The sequence below is a fragment of the Melanaphis sacchari genome, unplaced genomic scaffold (genome assembly GCF_002803265.2).
Source record: "Melanaphis sacchari strain LSU unplaced genomic scaffold, SCAv2.0 Contig130_pilon_pilon, whole genome shotgun sequence".
NCBI classification, from domain to species: Eukaryota; Metazoa; Arthropoda; class Insecta; order Hemiptera; family Aphididae; genus Melanaphis; species Melanaphis sacchari.
The window spans coordinates 364855-380343 of NW_020270535.1; the positions used below are offsets into that span (position 1 = coordinate 364855).

The window sequence follows — 15489 nt, forward strand, 5'->3', positions numbered from 1 at the left end:
CACCACTACGACGGCACCAACCATTCGAAACCGGTACTTAAGATCCATTATCATTATTCATTATTAGGAGAGGACTTATAGACTTGCATATTTTTGCATAGTCACAAAATAGCAGAGTGAAACCAATACGTTTCAGCTGCTGACAAAGCTGTTTGAAATTTTATTGTGCATATAAATGCATATTTTGCGTTTTTGGTTTTAGGCATATTTCTTCCATTTAATATTTTTAGATGCATATTTTAAGTAATTTTTCATTTTATCAATATTTTTGTCAACGTTTTTATTTATTTATTTATACAACCAAAATAACGTTGATTTAAAATAATTTTAAATTTTGATCATAATATTAATATGGTTACTGATTTCACAGACGCGTGTTTTTCCCAGAAACACATCCGAGAGTGCCGATTAGATTGATTGTAATATTTTATTTATAGACAGTAAGATAATATTGTTCAGCACAAAATATCGATACGGGCCACGGGGACGCCTATCGCCGACGTCGGACATATTCATATTTCAGTAATCGCTCAGCCAAGGTTGACCATCGACCATATACGTCCAAACGCGTTCATTTACTTATTTATTATACAAAATGCCCAGTTAAAGTGTCTTTATCTTCACAAACAATTATGTGTCTGAATTCGGTCCTGAAGGTTCTCAACAGACGGTAAAATACTTTATTAAAATTGTGATATCAAGTGTGAAGTGCTAAAGGTTTATGTCCCACAACATTTGACCAGGAAACATAAGAAATTAGTTGCCTGAGAGAAAAATGTAAAGAAAAAGCTCAACAGATTTTCTAACTGATACTAAAATCGTGCTTCAATAAAATTTGTGTTCCGCGATAAGATCGCCAATATACCGTTAAATAAATTAAATAATGAATCTTTTAAATCATTTTTAGTAAAATATACGGCAAAATACCAGCCGTGAAACATTACGAAAAGGCTACGTAGAGAATATTGATGAAAATTATAAAATTAGGAATGCTAATGATCAAAAATCTTGTGTCCATCGATGAGACAACGATCTTTAGACGCTTTCGCAAACGCGTATTATGGTATCTCGAAACGGATACCTAGGAAAAACATTTTTATTAAACTCTGAAGTACTGCCTAAGTTATAACTCGACTATTGCAAAATTATTTATCGACTCGATGCATATTTTGTGTTCGAGGAGCGCGACATAACGACGTCTTGTTATATTTAAGGATGCGGCTCCTATGGTAAAAGTGGATGCTACTGTATTGTTCAAAGTTTTCCATGTAACGTGTTGTTCGGCGGGTTTCATCGCATAGCAGAAAAATTCGTGGACACCATTCAAAAGTAGATAAAATAATTCTAATGTAAAAGAATTTTTGGAAAGCATACGTAACTGAACCAGTACAACAGACCGTCCGGACGGACACCCTCCCCACCATCGCACCGATGCTCGCTTATCGAACGCTCTCTTTCCCGCGTGCCGGGCGGACCGTCCTCCCGCCCACCCCATAACGTTATCGCTACCGCTCACGGTACGAGGAAACTTCCTCTGTGGAATTATCATAATATATATATACATATACGTACAATTATTATAATAAACGAGTCCGCACAGCACACGATATTATTACCCGTACGCGCACGTATTACAATGTCTTGTACAGGTCGGAAGGAAGTGGAATCCCGTGTGCGGGTGTGCGTGTGCGGTAGCGCATTCGCCGTGTGGTGTTCCGCTGTGGTTTTGTGACGAACGTTACAAAATCATTATTATTTATTTATATTTTTATATTTATCATTTATTCAGCGTCAATGGCATTTGAGAATAGTTATCAATGTTGTCATATTACTATAAATACCTAGTGTTATTTAGGTATATAGATAAAAATACCGCGTTGGCATTGAAGTTTGTCTTATATAACTATGATCAGCTATTCAGATGCTATTTGAAAACGTACATTTATTCATCTGCAGTTTTTCAAAATAGTTTAATATTTGCTAAATACATTTGAAATGTGACATTTAATAGCATTTTCAAAGCTATCCGTGCATGATTAATTTAAAAAATTGAAATAATTAAAGAATTTTCCTAATTAGTAAGAATAATATAAGATTTTGTTTTTGATCATAAATCACAAATTATTTTTTTTAATTCTTTAATATTATGAAAAACAAATCAGTCATCCAATTATACATGGAAAGTGTATCATAATAATAGCTATTAAACGTAGTTGAATGTTTTTATGTAAAATAAAATAAGAATTTTATCATCATTAAGTTTAAACAATTATAAAAGTTACAATAAATAGATTGTTAATAATACAAAAAAATCCTACACACATAATATTATTCTTCCTCATTTATATAAAAGAATAGGCATTATTTATGTTCCAGTTTTGTGACAACACTATTTATCATTTTTCCATTTTTTTTTTTCACAAGATAGTACCAAATACTCTTACGAGTGATCTATTATAAACAATTTAATTTTATTCGTCATCACAGTTATAATTGTTTTCGCACTCTGTCATAAATAAATACTTACCAGTTGCCGAACTCATAAACTACTATTAATATAATATTTTTAATAATAGTTTTATTAATAGGAAAACACCAACTAACTCAATCATATAAATTGCGTTATCGAAAAATAATAATACTCTTCTTATCGATATGCTAACAACACTTAAATGTGTCTTTTCTAAAATACAACAATGTGTGTTGATTTAAGAATTTAATTTTGAGAAAGCACAAACTACACACGGGCGAAGCCGGATAATTCAGCTGATATTATATTATAATATTGGTTGCTTAGGCTGAACATTAAAATCTTTCGGAGACTATGTGGTCAACTACCAACGAGAAAAATTTAGTAACATCAAAAATTATACAAAATAAATTATCACCTGTAGGCTGTATGTAGTAATTACTAATTACAATTTTGGTGCATATTTTTTAAATATTAAAATTACAGTATAATGTAAGACTTCATTTCATTGCGATTTGTAAGTTGTGCATGGTAGCAAAGCGTGAGCGATAAGCGTTTCTCCGACAATGACAAGTTCAGCCAATCCCAGAATTCTCCATGATTGTCTACTCGGATCTATTAACAAAAACAATAAAGACGTTAAAATAATTACCTACTGTTTATTATCACCAAAACGACACGGAAATGACAAACATAACTTTTACCATAAGTACCTATTATTAATTATTACTTAGTACTTGCTATTAAATATTTACTTTGGTCTATCAGTGTATGCATCTATGTACACTGTACAGTAATATAGATTATTCACATGGCCGTAAGCCCGTAAACATACCACCAACGCTCATCCACTCTGGTAGGTTGTAGGTATACTGATCCACTCGGAGAGACGACGATAAGTAGACCAAATTTATCTTCGATGACCAAATGGTTGGGAAACCATTGTTTGGACGAAAGAATACCTAAAAATTCCTGACGACTGTGACACCAGCCGCCAACCATCTGCCAATGGAGTATACAAAAACATAATAATAATATATTATATTGTATGGCATGTATACGGTCGGTGTTCAGTGTAGTCCAATTGGGATTAAAATCGCAGATTTATTGTTTTTCGCATTCAGTGGGGAGTTGATGCATAAGAAGCATTCAAAAACGCGCGTATGTGTGGTCCGACCTAAATCAATATCGAAGTATCGAACAATGTATTAACTATTAGTTGAAAATGATCGTTGCTAAAGGAAAAAATGTTTATTATACAGGTATAGCAAAAGTCGGTTCCTCAATTTACACAACAAATAAAATATTTTATTTATATTTATTAATTACAAAGAATCACTTCTTTATGTTTGAACTGATCATCATTTCGATGCAACTGCGGCAACAAGAGCTCACAAAACGGCATATGTGGCGCAGTTTTTCGATAACAAGACACAGCGGGAACCGACTTATGCCGCTCTCTGTATACCTACTCTATATAGATACACAGTACATACTGGAATTATATGAACACAATAATAACCGCCAATCAACTCATTTTTCAAGAGTGAAAAAACTCATTAAAAGTGACCGATGTGTATACACCTATAATATATTATGATGATGGCCAACGTGAAATCATTAGAAATGTTTTAGAACCAATAAATGCATACCGACTACCGAATAATAATTGTGATATGTACATTCGACGAAGACTTACCATATTACACGAAATTATATTTTAATTCGTGTATAAATTCTTCAAATTTTACATTGTTAACCGTTTTCCGTTGCAATATCTGGTGTCGAGTTTTGATTTTAAAGCGAATTGATCTATTATCAAACATTTAGGTAAGAACATTGTCTGTGTCCTTTCGTTGGTTTTTTACGATATTTTGGTTTTTAAGTGAGTTGTAACTTATGACTTTATAAGTATGAAAAATATAAATATTTGAAAATGACAAAATAATTCGCTTAAAAAATAAAACATCGGTAAAAACCAACGAGAGAACCCGAGAACACAGATAATGTTCTAATCTAAAAATTTGATAATAGATCAATTCAGTCAAAAATAAAAACTAAAAGCTTACCATTGAAACTGGTAAACGAAAATTTACCATGTCGTACGTGTGTAAGACGGAGACAACATATGCGGATGTGATGTCCTCTCAAAGATTAAAACAGTTTGTGTGCATTATGAAAAATCAAATTGTATTATCATGAATGCTAATTAGTTATTGATGATTCTATTAAAATAAATAAATTTAAGTTTAAATAATAATTGCAAGACCTTTGATAAGATACAATGATAATTTGATTTTATATTTTCTCTTTTACCATTAACATTGTTTTAATTGAAAGTTGATTATATTTTTTCTTTAATGTAATTAATAAATTATTTATAACCGATTATGCAAATCAAATGCCAAAAGTTCTCTAATAACATAATAATATAAATATAAATTATAATATGACACTATGATAATAATTAAAATAAAATTCATAGTAAATAATTAAAATATTTTATTGCACCAAATGTTGAACCAATGAGAAAACAATATTTTTGTATGGGTTTTACTTTTACGTGATGTGCAGATTGTTATGGTAATATGCGTCTCGGAATGAGACTTCAATAATATTGGAATGATAAAATAATAAGTTGAATAATTGACCGACGAAATCTAATTTAAAATTATTTTCTCGACTAGGTGACGATTATTTTTGTCTAATACGTTTTTCGTATTTTTGAATCGACCATTTATTATTTTGTCAATTGCAAACTGTAAGTTTAGCCAATTAATAACTAAATCACTAATTAGTAAATTACTGGTGTAGTATAACAGTTAACCATTGCGTTTGCCGTGTGATATTTCGCGAAAAAAGTGCGATATGGCTCCAAGACGTCCATTTAAATTTAACTACGAAACATTTATAAGTGAATTCAAATTCTTTTATTAAAAATGTTAGAGCAGATACCTAATGGCTATGACGTTTATTTAACAATTTGTTCAAGTTCTTTTTCGATAAACCATGATGGGCGATCTGATATTAGTGATATTACTATACAATAGGAAAGGGAATTGGAATCGCTTACACACACACGTCTGATGTCATATTATTCATATTATATTTTATAGAAAATCTATTATTGAATAAATGATGGGTATGCAACAATGCGAGGTTCGGGGAACATTTTACAGAATATTCTCGACAGTCGGCGTAGACAAAAATATACATGAATAATAATTCTCGGTTTGTTATTAAGTCGATTGCTGAAACACCCGAAATAAGCTGTGTTATTTTTAGTTTACCAACAAATAGCAATTATATATAAAAATAATACCATCAAAAAATGTAATAAATAATAATATAATTTAATTTCATCATTGACTTTTAATTTTTTTATTGTTAGTTTTTTAAAAATATACCCAAAACGTTTTACAATTGAGAATGTAAGCAATGTATACACTGCTTATAATATGCACACCACGCGTCCACGCCACTATAAAATAAAATGTCTTTTTCGTTTAAATCATTTTCTTTGGAATTTGAATAAAAAATGTCTATGAAAATTATTGTGCATAATATTATGTTATGTGTAGCTATTCGATAATTTTAAATTGCTGTAAGTACAACATAAAATGCGAACCTATTTCATTTTCAAGTGGTAGCTATTAAAATTGAAAATTTTACGAATTATTAATTAAAAGTAATCGTGTTTTTTTGACGAACTGTGTCAAAATTTGAACATTTAAACTTTTTTTATCGAGAAAAAATGTTTGCCTCTAAATTCAAAATTCAAAAAATGCGTCACTGCAGTATTTACCTCTAAGGAACACAATTTTCCCCACAAATTCGAATTATTCGATTTGTTTTTTATTGTAGGTACCTCTACGGCTCTACCTAGTACCATTGAGTATATTTATATATTTATATACTAAATATACTCAATGCTAGTACTTATGTGCTAAATGCATATGATCAGCGAAAAACTGCTCAACCATAATAATATAATAAATTGGTTTTAATTAATGATTTAAGAGGATCTTTACGCAAGCATTGTTATACAAGGGATTTAATTTGTTTATTTACACTTTTCATCCAGAAAATAGAGAACGCATTTGAGCTAATTTTAAAACAATTCACTCGTATCTAATTTGATCTTATATTTTTACGATTTGTTGACGCCAATGTATCACTAACATTTTCTATTGAGTATATTATATAATGTGAAATAAAACGATTATTTCATAATTGAATGATGTATACAAATAATGGTTTTAAAAAAGATTGAAGACTATAACTACCTAATAGATGATATTTGAAATTTCCGTCGGCGAAACGGATGGTGGCGAGTCGAGTTACAGCGGAAAGAACGGGTACGCACTAGAGCGCTTATTCTTTATTTCATGTTTCAAGGACATGTGACCAGTTGCGCACTCGCGCAATGCGCATCCAAAATCCAAAACAACTTCTTCTACTATAAAGCTCGCCAGTCGCCATGTAATAGATGAACGGAAGATTGGAAAACCAATCGGAACTCAGAAGCCGACTGTGCGTAATGGATGCAAACTGCAAAGTCGCCTGCTGCCCGATCAATGATCATAGACCATAGTGAATAGTGATCAAACACTTCACTCGTTCACTCTTCAGTTCAAACGTTTCAGTACTTACGTAGTTACGTCGCCGTCGCGGTGAGTGTTGAGAGAAGAAACTGACAAAAACGCCTATCTTGGACAACAGGGATATATTTATATGGTATAACATTCCATTCCAGTCATTCACTCTTCGACAGTTGACAGTTGTCATTCAAATATTCAACGTTGTTATTACAAGTACCTACTTGATAGTATATATTACTGAATGGTATATTTTCTGTCTGTGGACTGTGACTTGTAAGTATTGTAATTTTTAATTTATTTTAAAAAATTTATTAAATAAATAATTGTCGTGTGTTGCTTTTAATAAATCATAATTTGTTAGGGGCTGCGAGCTTTGAATTTTATCTATCGTCAATACATCTAATGACTATTCGATAAGAACTTTTATTATTCTTAAATTTAGTTTTTTTTAAACCATTCTTTGTTTTCTAAAAACTTTAAGCTCATACAGTTATATAGTGGAGTACCTAGGTATATCAAATGTCATGTAAATTATAACATTATGTTTATATATAAGATAACCGGATGAACTTATTATATAAGGACAATACTTGTTTTTGGATATAGGTCCTGTCCCAAGGAAATGGCTGAATTACATAAAAATGTACTCCTTTTAAATTATGTATTGATTACATAACAATATTAAAACTTTTTTTAAATTCATCAATTGATAACACTTACTTCTTAATTCCTATCAAAAGTTGTAATAAAAATTAGAAACTAAAAAAATTATTAAAATCGAATAATAATCCAAATTGCAGTAGTAATATATAAATATTTTGTTGTTGATTATAAATAAAATTTAATATCTATGATAGCTAATATTGTTTCAAGATAATTATAATATTTAATTTGTATTATTCTATTTGACTATGATAGTAACTTTATATTAATAATTATTAAAATAATAAATAATTTAAATATTTTATCGCAATTCCATTTTAACCACATTCTAAGTGCTTATTGATGAAATTTAAATATATATTATGTTAGGTACTTAATTATATTTACAAATAAGTAATTTAATTTATAATAATAATTGTCCATATTTATATTATCATGGTAATCACCATTAGAGCTTTGAGCTTCTCATATTAGTAAAGCATTAGGAACAAAACCTTCTACTCCAACATGAACAATTATTAAACGTTTTCCTTTATTTAAACTCTATTTCACTGTATTGTATTCGTCGACGGAACTCCATGATTTATTAACAAAATGTGATGATAATATATATAACTTTCATCAGTATACACTATTTTAAATTCTACCTTGCTGCTACGAAACTTAAGTATTCTATTCTTTTTAAATGTATATGTAAACACAATACAAGTAACTAATAATATTTATTACAGATAATAAAATATAAAAATTCCTAAGAAAATTTTATATCATACAATAACGTGTGAAGAAAATTGATTTATTTAAAACAATATTTTTAAGAACAAATCCTAAAATAAAACACAAACGTACACTAAAGTTATTACACTGAAAGATATTTATATTTAAGTATCGTGTAAACGAAATGTTTAGTATTTTTAGTTTTGTGTTTTATATAATGTACATAGTAAAAAACTAAAAACTGTTTGCAGATAGATGTTAGTTCATAAATATTTGTCTTATAAAAACTAAAATATATTAATAGCCTATCACCATATCACGTATTTACTTGTAAAACTTATCATGAACATGATTTATGGGGAAATATAAATTATTTTATATAATATATGTATTATTTCAGATAACCGCGTATAGTGAAAGAATAAACGGCTGGTTTATCTTTATTTTTCAATAAATTATACTCGACGACAATAATTATAACTTGTCCGTTTCTATTATTCGTATTTTAATAAATTATATTTTATAATACTACAGACAAAAATATCTATAAAATCAGGGAAATAACACTAATCACGACAAGCAACAGTAACGTGAAAACCTTAATATAAATTAATGAGTATATTTTATCTTTTATCCATATTTAAAACAGAATACAGAATAATAATTTTATTTATAGTCTTTTCACAATAATATTATATATTTATAGCCCGTGATGTTATTTTGTGTACAACTGTGCCTGAGACAAATAGAATAAAAATGAAATATTTTTGGACAGATCTAGCTAATTTTCACAAAATTTATCTTATATGAATTTATCTAGAAAAGTCCTAACACTGGCTGCGGGCGATACGGCAACGGCACGGTAAACTGGCCGAGGCATTGAACGTGATAAAAACGTTTTTAGTCTTCTCAAAATCGAAAAGCTGCATTCAGCTGTAACGGTGGATACTGATAATATAGCTAGTATTTATAGTAATTGATACATGCTTGGGTGCGTCAAATTTTCACAGACACTTTAAGCCTCTATAGCAGTTGTGGGTTTTGAGTTGTCTTCAATATTCTTCCATTTAGTTTGCCAAATTTCGTACTCTGCTTCTATAATATCATTCAGCCCAGGTAAATCATTTTCATGAAATTCATCAGCATTTTTACATATTATGACAATGGTTTTTAACTACAAAACACGTTAAGACATATTGTAATAAAATTCTAGTTTCGTTGTGAGGTATAAATCTTACATTTAATGCCATAATCAAATCGTCTAAGTGCGGTATAAAAATAGATTTTTTGTTAACAATATTCTTCAGTGTTGTTAGATGGTACATTGTTATTTGTTTCAATTTCTTTAACTGCTACAAATACGAGGTATTTTTGGTTCAGAATTTAACTTTCCAGCGACATCTTTGGCTTCTTTATAAATATTTTTAAATTTAAAATCAACGTTTTCTCTAATGGTAATGAAACACAAAACCTACATCGGTAACTCGATTAAGAGTATCAATATTTTTGCCTTGTAAATATTTCGATAATAAGTATAACTTAATAATTTACTAGACACACATTTATGCATTAAACAATTAAAGTCACAAATACAATGTTGAAGACTTAAAGCTCTCTTTTTGGAGAATCAGAACCAGAACATTCGTTCGTTTTGCACTTTTTCTAATGCAGCAACAACAAATTCTACAAATTCGGTTGATACTTTTAATTTACTATGAAAATGCAGCAATGATTGTTGAGTTCTTTTCATCAGGATTAGGTATACTTTTGCGGAAGTAATGCGCGAGCAGTCCCCGTGACGTCGTCGGTGCAAAAACTGAAAAAGAAAAAGGTATATTCTAATTTTATTTAACCAATAAATATAAACAACACATGTCACGCTCAACTGTCCTAGTATGTACGTGCGATATTAAACGCTTATTTATTGGACAATGAACTTTAATAGTGACTAAAACTATACGACGAAAATCGATCACCGTGTATCACTCGTCGCTTCGCTTTTGGAACTTTTCGGCGATAATAAAGTCAACAGACGTGTGGTGTTGTCATTGTGTTATGTACCGATTCGTGTGTGCGTATTGCATAACTATTTACTTTAAGAGTAATAATAAGGTCGTCACATCATGATATTTTTTTACCGAATAATTTTTTTGTGCGTCCCGGAATGATACTTCAATAATATTGCAATGATAAAATAAAAAGTTGAATAATTGACCGACAAAATCTAATTTTACAATTATTTTCTCGACTAGGTGACCATTATTTTTGTCTAATACGTTACGTTCTTCGTATTTCCGTTCCGTCACGAATTCACAATAGTTTTAGTTATCACTAAATGGATCGACCATTTGTTATATTATATTATAATATTTTGACAGCTGTAGGCTTAGCGAACTAATCAGTAATTACTGGTGTAGTAAGTGTTGACAACTGCGTTTGCCGTGCAGTATTTCGTGAAAAAAGTGCGACATGACTCTAAAACTACTATAAGTAGATAACGGCTGTGACGTATATTGTACAATTTGTTCAAGTTGGTTCTTTTTCTATTAGCTATGATAGGCAATCTAATATTAATGATCATTGATCATCAAAAACAAAAAAAACATAGAACATGTAAACATGATATTATGCAAGCAATTGAGTGAGTGGACTTACCTCGCGATTAGCACAAATAATTTTGTGCGGAAAAGGTATTCACCCCCTCCCACAACCTACACACACACACTCCATAATATGCCAGTGAAATTTTTAAATCTTTAAAATTAATAAAGAAGAAATTTTAAGACAAAAAAAAATTAAAATAATGATATTACCTACATTACCTATCATGATATTTTTACTTGATTTTAAATTATATTATTTTTTTATATTAGATTTAACAATTATTTATTTAATTAAATAATTTAAATAATTAACAGCTCAGTATTTATATAAATTATTTTATTATTCCTTTTTTCTTATAACTTAAATTCAATTCTAAGTGTTCTAACACGGTAACCATTTTCAACATATTTCAAAAGGTTTTAAAATGTCAGTTAATGAAATGAACGATTTACAAACTGCATGTGAAAATGATTTAAAACCAACTGTAGAATTCAAAAATTCTGAACTAAAAAATTTTATAAATTGCACTCACTCTGTTCAACTACTTGAAGACTTAAAATTATTACGCGAGTGAGTTGGGATTGATTTTAGTTGCTTATAAAATAGTATTAATAATACATTTTTTGTTTTTAGTAATGGAGATTTATGCGATATTAAACTGAAAGCAAATGATGGTATAATAATATTTGGACATAGAAACGTTCTAGTAGCAGCTAGTAAATATTTTCGTGAAATTTTAGAATGTTTTGATAGAAACAAAAGTCTTATTAATATAAAGAAGTTGGATTCCACTGTATTAAAAATATTATTAGATTATATTTATACTGGAAATATTGAAGTCTCCGATAAAAATGTTTATGTATAATTGTTTGAATTGTTGCTTTGTGTAAAAATGATTAAAATCCATTATTATTTACTTAAGGTTTTATTACCAGCAGCTAATCTTCTACAGTTGGACTATGTGAGTAGTGTGTGTGCTGATTGTTTAAAAACATATCTGGATGCTTCAAATTGTCTTAGCATTAAAGAATTTGCTAAATTACATAACTCTACGGAATTGTTGTCAAGTTCTGAAGCATTCATTAATAAACATTTTTTGTAAGATGTAAAAATAATCTAAATATATCCATTGTTCATTGATACATTTATAATATAAATTATGATTATTATTTTCAGACAAGTGGTTAAATCCGACGAGTTCATATCTTTAACTCATGAAAAAGTGATTGAATTGATATCCTGTAATGATATTGCTGTTCCTTGTGAAGAAAAAGTAAGCTAACTAAAATTGATAATTGCTATATAGGTACTTATGTCTAATATGTTGTTTAGAAAATAAACTTAACACAAAAATTTAATATAAAATAATCTAATGTGTACAGAGACTTGAATTGAGCATAACGGAATCTTATGTTTTATAAAAAAAAAAAAATTAAATAATGGGTGGATAATAGGTATTTATATAAATGTATGCACAGTTCTAGAAAACTATATGCTTTGTCACGATAGCTGTTACCACGTATTCAATGCTTATACTTCTACCACTCTACCCTTTGACTGTCATATAGTATGCTATCTGCATCCGCTGTATGATGTGATACACCTGCGACCAGCCAGTTTTTACACAGGCCCAAGTTTATCTTGGATAGATACGTTTTTCTGCGGTGAACACTATCTTTGAGCCTTAAAATTAATGACTTTGAACAAGAGTTCGACATTTTGTAAAAATATCAGCTCAAACGTTCAGTAGATCACTTACTGTGCACCACTACAATTTATAATCAGGTTTGGTTAGGCCAGCCAACATAATATGAAACCACCCCACTGTGTAGATGCTTGTGTTAGTAGTGCAGCGATCCAGTCCGCCACTGCACTCTGTTATAATTTAATTAAATCATATTTATTTATTGTTGTTTAGATATTTGAATGTGTTATAAATTGGGTAAAACATGATTTGGATTTGAGAGAAAATTTTTTGCCACAATTAATGGAACATGTGCGTTTACCATTAGTAGCACCTAATATACTAAAACGTATAATTGAAGAACCTCTTCTTAAAAATAGTCCTAAATGTAAATATTATCATCATAAATATGTGTCCATTTTGAATTACTACTATATCTTTTATTATTATTATAATGTTTTTAGATAATGACATAGTTTCAGAAGCATTGCATTTTCATCTAATTAAGACAGTTCAATATTTCACTATTCCACTAACGATTCGCTGTAATCCTAGACAGTTTGGTAGCTTAAAAAAAGTATAATCCCATTTTGATTAATATGTATTTAATATCTTCATAATTATTTTATCCATTTCATTTTTTCAGATTATTCTACTGTTCTGTTATTTTAAAGTTCCTTCTTTAGAATTGATTGCTATATGGTTTGACCCAGTATCTAATCTATTTAAGGCTGCAGGAAAACTGAAAACTGATATAGTGAAATATAATATAGACAAGAAGTTAGGCGTGATGAGAGAACAATTTGTTTTTGCTATGGGAGATAATGGAGAAAATCTCTTTCAATCTGTTAATATGCTTGATGTATTTTCGCCATCATTTTGTTGGAAACCGATGGCTGATATGTTAGTTTATCGAAAAAACCCTGGAGTTGGTATAATAAAGGATAGTATATATGCTGTAAGTTATACCAATATCTCACTTCTTTCATACTTTTAGTATATTTTATTGATTTATATTTTAGATTGGTGGATTTAATATTCATCATGGGCCGTTAGGTAGTGTAGAAGTTTTTGATGTGAGTATTCAAAAATGGAAAATGGTATCTAGTATGAATACTGAAAGAGCTAATTTTGGTGTTGGTGTACTCAATGATCATTTATACGTGGTGAATAATTTTTTTATTTTTCTATTTCAATTTTGTATTTATTTAATTTAATTTGTGTAGGTTGGAGGTATTAATGGTAATTATTATTTGAAATCTGTTGAATATTATGATCCCACACTTGACACATGGACACCAGTTGGAAAATTGTTAAAATGTTATGGTGAAGTTGGTGTAGGAGTCTTGAACGGTGTTATGTATGCTATAGGTGGTAGTGACTATCTTAAAAGTGTAGAAGCTTATAGACCAAGTGATGGAGTGTGGTTTTCTATTCCGGATATGATTGAAGGCCGAATTCATCCTGGTAATTATAATATTTTTTATTTTTTTTTTAAATAATCGTAAAAAATATTGAATTTAAATAATATTTTTATACAGGAGTGGTCGTATTAAATGGTTTATTATATGTTTTTGGAGGAAACAGTGAATTTAGTAGACATTCTAGAGAAGTGTACGATCCTTACACCAATACCTGGTCCATTGATTATTGGTTCCAAGATAAAGATTACACCTCCGTTTGTAGTGCAGTAGTTACTAAGACACCGCCAGATTTGATAGCTAACTAAAATTTATTTATTCTATCATTTTTTGTTTCTGTTAAAAATTTTTGCATATTAAAATCAAGTAATTAAGCTCTAAAATAAATTAACATTGTATCAACCAAATGGTCCAAATATTATATTATTACTATTCATATTTTACTTCTTGTGACTAATATACTGTAAAGAATTGCTATATACTTATCCCGTTGTCCAGTTTTAAGTCATTTGCCTGTTAAATATGCTAAAATTCCAGTTTTAAACTTTTATTTATTTTATCGTCTTAATAAAACATTTAGAGTAAAGTTCATACTTCAATTTTAAAATTAATCAACCATCTACATATTTTTAATTAATATTCTTATGAAAAGTGAATTTATTTACGTAATTTTACTAGTTTTTATACAAATTATGTAGCCTATTTCTAAAATGGTTTATAATATTTTCTATGAAATAAGTCATATTTTATTTGACTTATTTTCATGTTTTATTCTAAAAATGGATTTTTACATGATTTATATTTAATTTTTTTTAAATTTTTGTTCATACTTCAATATTTTGTTTAAATTACTTTAAACTCAAATACTTATTTATTATATAATTTAGTGTGTTATCAAATATGGAAAATAGACAGAATACACTATACAGAACTATTAACTAAATATGATAAGATTATTAAAATATACTTTATTCATGTGATTGTTTATTACATAATTAAATTGATAATTTAATGCATATTTATTGCTTTTTAAAATAATATTAAAATAATGATTTTTTTCTCAAGTGTATTATGCATTATGTTTATTTAACTTCATATATATTTTAAATTTTTAAAGTAAAACCCAAATATCCTCCTACATCTGATGATCGATAACTGACATTAGATATACCTTAGTTTATATTATAAATGTACTTCACCGACCATAGGTAGAGTCCTATTACTATTTTTACCAATTATTATAAAAATAGAATAATAACGTTCTAGTTTTATGAACAGATAGACATAATTTTTTGACAAAATAAACCTAATGAATGTGTGCATAATATG

General features: G+C 28.9%; 1 protein-coding gene and 1 pseudogene across 2 annotated transcripts; one reads left to right on the plus strand and one right to left on the minus strand.

Moving 5' to 3' along the window:
* Positions 1–6997: 6997 nt before the first annotated feature.
* Positions 6998–14532, plus strand: LOC112591288 (ring canal kelch homolog). Of its 2 annotated transcripts, XM_025335054.1 has the most exons (12): positions 6998–7143; positions 7227–7344; positions 11472–11625; positions 11689–11914; positions 11978–12153; positions 12232–12328; positions 12974–13127; positions 13204–13316; positions 13386–13697; positions 13762–13905; positions 13966–14206; positions 14281–14532. In XM_025335054.1, exons 3-12 carry the CDS (start codon positions 11480–11482, stop codon positions 14466–14468), a joined length of 1797 nt encoding a protein of 598 aa, XP_025190839.1. In that variant the 5' UTR covers positions 6998–7143; positions 7227–7344; positions 11472–11479; the 3' UTR covers positions 14469–14532. The 2 variants fall into 2 exon arrangements, with proteins under 2 accessions (XP_025190839.1, XP_025190840.1); XM_025335055.1 differs by having other exon boundaries at positions 6998–7344; positions 11433–11625.
* LOC112591305 lies at positions 9254–10201 on the minus strand (annotated as a pseudogene).
* Positions 14533–15489: the final 957 nt, after the last annotated feature.

Coding starts and splice junctions, on each gene's coding strand:
- LOC112591288 (XM_025335055.1), top strand. CDS start 11,480: ATGTCAGTTAATGAAATGAACGATTTACAAACTGCATGTGAAAATGAT. Junction 11,626..11,688: donor GACTTAAAATTATTACGCGA/GTGAGTTGGGAT, acceptor TTTTGTTTTTAG/TAATGGAGATTTATGCGATA. Junction 13,906..13,965: donor TCAATGATCATTTATACGTG/GTGAATAATTTT, acceptor TAATTTGTGTAG/GTTGGAGGTATTAATGGTAA.